The 5,534-nt window shown below is 36.7% G+C and overlaps 1 protein-coding gene across 1 annotated transcript; it reads left to right on the top strand.

The window, feature by feature from the left end:
* The first annotated feature begins 400 nt into the window (after window positions 1–400).
* Window positions 401–4,641, top strand: LOC131055594 (disease resistance protein Roq1-like). The gene is made up of 5 exons (XM_057990061.2): window positions 401–948; window positions 1,077–2,214; window positions 2,320–2,622; window positions 2,728–3,858; window positions 4,029–4,641. Exons 1-5 carry the CDS (start codon window positions 401–403, stop codon window positions 4,494–4,496), a joined length of 3,588 nt encoding a protein of 1,195 aa, XP_057846044.2. The 3' UTR covers window positions 4,497–4,641.
* The last annotated feature ends 893 nt before the right edge of the window (window positions 4,642–5,534 follow it).

Genomic DNA, 5,534 nt, shown 5'->3' with positions numbered 1-5,534 from the left:
ACACAGATTAACAATTGAGATCTTACAAAATTCCAAAAACATGAACAGTAGAAATATCAAACAATGGATAAATTGTGAGTGCACACGCAAGGAAATGATCTGTCCCTACTTGCGAGGAAGGGTGGGGCTGTGAGTTAAAAGCTCGGGTGGATTAGTTATTTGAAAGCTCAGTCATTGACTAAAGGCATTCAATTTTGTTTGCACTGTGATCATCGATGGCGGCCTGTTTTATAATCATTTTGGTTAGTTTTCTTGTATGTTTCCAGGAAGGAACATGTTCGCCTCCAACATCTGCACTTTTTATATAATGCTCTCTTGTTATGCTTATTGCAATGAAATTCCCTCTTCCCTTCCCCTCCACCAACAGTCCAGTTTCTTTCTTTGTGTTCACCATTAACCAATGGCATCGTTATACTCATCCTCATCTTGCCCAAGAAATGAGAAACATGATGCTTTCTCTGGAATTGATCCTTGCGCTAAACGGAGGAATGTAGACGAATCTTCAAGATTGTTTGATGTGTTCATCAACCACAGGGGCCCTGATGTCAAACAAACTGTAGCTCTTCAACTTTACAAATGTCTTACTGGGTTAGGAATACATACATTTCTTGATTCGGAAGAGAAAGAACTCGGTGACTCGTTTCCTTCAACGATTAAGTGTGCCATCCACTCTGCTTCGGCTCATATCGCTATCTTCTCCAATGGATACGCAGAGTCCCCTTGGTGTTTGGCGGAGCTGCTTCTCATGTTAGAGACTACAGCTAAGATTTTTCCAGTGTTTTATGGAGTGAAGCCTTCTGATCTTCGCTACATAGAAAGCGGAGAGTATGGTAAAGCGTTTAAAAAATATGAAGAGAAGAAAAGGTATATGGAGAAGCTTAAGGAGTGGAAGGAAGCCCTCCAATCTGTTTCATTTCTTACAGGATACGAGATCAGCAGTAATTTCAAGTAAGATCTCTTGATTTCCAGTGTGCTTGGTCGTTATTTATTGGTTTACTTTTTCTTGCATGAAATTTGTAGATTTTAGGCGGCCAAATTTATTTCTTATTAAAATGCCCCTTTACTTTGTAAAGTAGCAGTGATTGCCAAAATATAGTGTCAGCTGTCCAAAATGAAATTCGAAGGAAAATATCTCTACGTGTTGCCAAATACCCGGTGGGACTTCACAAGCTTGTGAAAGATTTTGAAAGGGCGTGCTATGAAAAGATTGTGGAAAATTTTGAAAGGCAGTGCTGGACAAATGAAGGGAGGAAACAGAAAGCTCAGATCGTCGGAATTTTTGGAATGGGTGGAGTGGGGAAAACAACTCTGGCCAAGGAGTTGTTCAACCGAAAGCACTCCCAGTATAGGCGAGCCTGTTTTCTATCAGATGTGAGGGAAGCCTACGCAAATAACAATTTTCCTTCTTTACAATTCAGACTCGTCAAAGATCTTTTCCAACGAGACACACCCAAATTCCATAGTACAGAGGAAGGAATGAATCATATTGGGGATTGCATAAGAAGGAGCGACCAGCTGAGTTTCCTAATCGTTCTAGATGATATTGATCACCTCCAACAAATGGATGTTCTACTCATTATGGAAATGTTAAAGAAGTCAGTTGATAGCCTAGTAATTGTTACAACCCGTGATGTAGGGGTGCTTATAAACACGGGTATTACTGCTGCTTATTATCTAAAAGAGATGGATAGATACCATGCAAGAGAGTTGTTTTGCTGGCATGCCTTTGGCCAACCTCATCCAACAAAAGATTACGAGAATCTGGTTAACTCCTTTGTAAATGTTTGTAGAGGGTTACCTCTGTGTATTCAAGTTCTTGGCAGTCATGTTCGTGGGAGAGATTGGAATTATTGGAGTTTAGAACTTAGTAAAGTTAGCAAGACACTGCCTCGAGACATACATCAAAGACTTAAAATAAGCTTTGATGCACTGGACTACGAGGAACAACAAATTTTCATGGATATCGCATGCTTTTTTGTGGATGAATCCAAGAGTATTGCGGTGGAAGTATGGGAAGCATCAGGATGGAGTGCTCAGCATGCTCTGGAAACACTTAGAAACAAGTGTCTTATTCAAGAAATAAAAAGACGGGCTGAGATAGGAGAAGATAGGTGTGCATTGAGAATGCATGACCATCTGCGGGATTTAGGAAGACAAATGGCAGATAGATCGAGTCTTCGTCGGCTATGGCGTCCACAAGATCTTAAATATCTGGTATGCTTGTTCTACCTCACACACACTTCTTTAACTCGAGCGATATTTTTAATCTTTCGAAAGTCCTGAATACAAAACAAGTCTGAGCTGCATCCTTGATTGCAGGAGTCAAAAGGATTCCTCAATATCCTCGCTCAAACAAAAGGCAGATGTTTCCATTCATTTATTGACAAATCCATAAATTGTGGAATCACATACTTTCTAGGGGAATCAGATGTCCGTGGTGACAAGTCAACGTTTTTGTTGTGGCTCAAGCTCCAGTATGAGGGTTTTCAGAATCAGCATCAGCATAACCTGGATCTCAATAAGTTACGACCATGTATTCCTTCATGGATTCCTCTTCAAAGATTGCGATGTTTAATAATCAGAAATTTACGTATCAAAACATTGTGGCGCAGCTATGTACAGGTATTATGTTCTTCAAATAAAATTTAAATTTTAACTAACGATACTTTCTTTATTAGTGCTATCCATTCAATTTAAGGTTAAAAACAAATTTATTTTGCATTTCAGGCACCCACCCAATTGCAAGAGCTTCAGATATTCCATATTTCTCTGAAAGAATTTTCAGATTTATTAGAAATATCAAATAGTCTGGAAAAACTTACAATTGGTCATTGTAATCATTTGAAAACCATGTCCGGATTATCTGATTTTAAGAAGCTGACAGAATTGAACATGTCCAACTGCTTAGATCTTCAGGAATTAAGTGTTGTACACTTAAGCTGCCTGGAGAAAATTGTACTTCACAATTGTTATAGTCTGAAAACCTTGTCAGGAATGTCTTATCTTCGAAAGCTGGTAGAATTGGACATTTCTGGGTGTCCGGTGCTTGAGCAGCTGCATCTTGTTGGTCTGGACTCCTTGACGTGTATTATGGTTGATGATTCTTTCCAGCCTGAAATTTTTCACTTGCATGATTGCAGAAAGTTATTAACCATAGGAGGATTTCTAAATCCTAAAAAGCTTGTAAGCATCGACATTCGTGACTGTCCCAACCTTGTGATGTTGCTATCTCTTCAAGGTTTAAGCAACCTTGAGACAACCATCATTATTGATGGATGTATGAAGCTCAATGATCTTATCTTGGCCACGTGTCAAAATTTGAAAAGAGTATCTGGTAAATTTGATCTGAAAACAATAATCATATGCGATTGTCCAGAGCTTGAGGCTTTAACTTTTCTTGAAGGTGTAACTTGCCTTGAGACGATTGGTGTTTATGGATGTGGAAAGCTCAATAGTCTTCAATTGCTCGAATGCCAAAATTTGAAACAATTAAGCATATCGGATTGTCCGGAGCTTGAAGAGCTGCCATGTTGTGCAAGTCAAACTTCCCTTGAGAAGATTAGCATTGTTAGATGTGAGAATCTACAGAGCATAACATTGCCACCAAAACTTGTGGAACTCAGAATAGAAGAATGCAGAGAGCTGAAAAAAATGGCCGTGATTTGTGATCATAGTGAATGGCTTGAGCTACAAGAGCTCTCAAGTGTTGTCCGACCGAGCTATTTGAAGCGACTTACAATTCACAGTTGTGACAATCTCCAGACGATACAAGGCATTGATGAGCTACATGCATTGAAAAAGATACAACTTTTATATTGCAGCAATGCAGCATTACGGAATTGGGTTCCTATGTTTAAGGTACTAATTTGAAGACTTCAAACCCTCAATCGTATTTGTTGTATTTAAAGAAGAGCGAAAGAGTAAAAGTTTCCCAGTATTAACCTCTTGTTTTGTTTTCCCTTGTTTGATTTTCTTCAGTCGTTAGATAAATGAAAATGGGGTTTTCTTTTTTATTTCTTTAATTGCAGAGCGTGCTGCCAGAGCTCCTCGTTATGACTGGAAGAGCAGTAGATGGTGCGCATTCAATTTTAAAACCACATCTGTTTTCTGACGCTGATGTGGTATTTCCAGTCATTTCGGAAATTAGTACTCACACAAGTGTTCCAGGGCCGAACATAACGCCAGAATTGAATGCAGTCATCTTCTGTTGTGTGGTTGAAATTGATAGCGGTAGCCCAGTCCAGATGATAAATGAATTCCTTCCAGAGCCGGATTTTGACTCTCCGTGGCCGAATTTTAAGGTGCCAGCAGAACAAGGAGAATATATGATTACCATCGTAACTACCAGTCAAGATGACATGAGGAGTTGTAATGATTTTGTTGATGATTTTCTGAGTTGGGGAATAACGAAGGCGGCCTATAGGGTGGAAGTAAAGAAAGGTAAAGAATGGAAAACTGAATTACATACTATTATTGATAGGCTACACCGGAAATAAATGTAATCCAGGATAGCCGTCTTCTCGGAAATTATGCTACTTATTGAATTTGAGGGTGGGTAGGAGAGGATAATATCAATAGTAAGGGGATAGCTACTGCAAGGCATTAATTTTATTTTAACTCTCCTAAATAAAGAAATATAAAGGTCAGCATTTGAAATATGAGAAATTTAAATATTTAGTAAATAATTTGAGAATTTTAAAAATATTAGTAATTAATTTATTAAAAAGGATAGACTCAACATTTAAATGTTTAATAAATGATTGTTTTATAATTATTTAAATATGCGAATACATTCATGAAATAAAATGGATTTACAATTTATTTGTATTTTAGTTGATTATTACAATTTTATTTTCAGTTTATTCATAAGTATGAATATATGTTTTTATTATATTATCATAATAAAATAGAATAATGTTTAAAAAGGTATGGTAGGATTTTGTTTAAGTGAATTTTTAAAACTTGTGAATGAATTATATTTGTTGTAGAATTGATATCTATGCATGCATGGATGAATTTGATGTACAAAATAAACTTGGCCAATAGAAATGAATGAACAAAAATTTGATGTATGTAGCATATGCACTTTAGCTTATTGTACAAATGTTTGCAAAGGATGACATTGTTGTCAACATGTAGTACTTGGGAACTTGTTAGAAAATGGTTAATTTTGTTTTGGCCAATCTCCTAGGATGACCATCTCAAAATAAAACATCAATTTTTATCCTATTTCTAACTTTCTCTAACACTATCCTTGACACTAACCCTATTTCTAATTATAATAATAATTGTACCAAATCTCCCTAACTCTAAGACTACTAACCATGATCCTAAAACTAACACAATTATTAACTCTAACTATAATCATAACCATAAATCTAACTATAAAACTATCCCTATCCTTAACATTAACACTATTTCTAACCATAACCATAAGTCTAACCCTAACCCTAACCATAACTCTAAATCTAACCTTCATAACAAAACTAATCCTAGATATTCTAACTCTAACTTTAATTGTAACCTTAAATCTA

Source organism: Cryptomeria japonica, chromosome 7 (genome assembly GCF_030272615.1).
Source record: "Cryptomeria japonica chromosome 7, Sugi_1.0, whole genome shotgun sequence".
NCBI classification, from domain to species: domain Eukaryota; kingdom Viridiplantae; phylum Streptophyta; class Pinopsida; order Cupressales; family Cupressaceae; genus Cryptomeria; species Cryptomeria japonica.
This window is presented reverse-complemented; position numbering and strand designations above follow the sequence as displayed.

Excerpts from the sequence above, each read along its gene's own strand:
- LOC131055594 (XM_057990061.2), top strand. The coding sequence starts at position 401 with ATGGCATCGTTATACTCATCCTCATCTTGCCCAAGAAATGAGAAACAT. Across the intron at positions 2,215-2,319 it reads CACAAGATCTTAAATATCTG|GAGTCAAAAGGATTCCTCAA; the intron begins GTATGCTTGTTC and ends CCTTGATTGCAG. Across the intron at positions 3,859-4,028 it reads ATTGGGTTCCTATGTTTAAG|AGCGTGCTGCCAGAGCTCCT; the intron begins GTACTAATTTGA and ends CTTTAATTGCAG.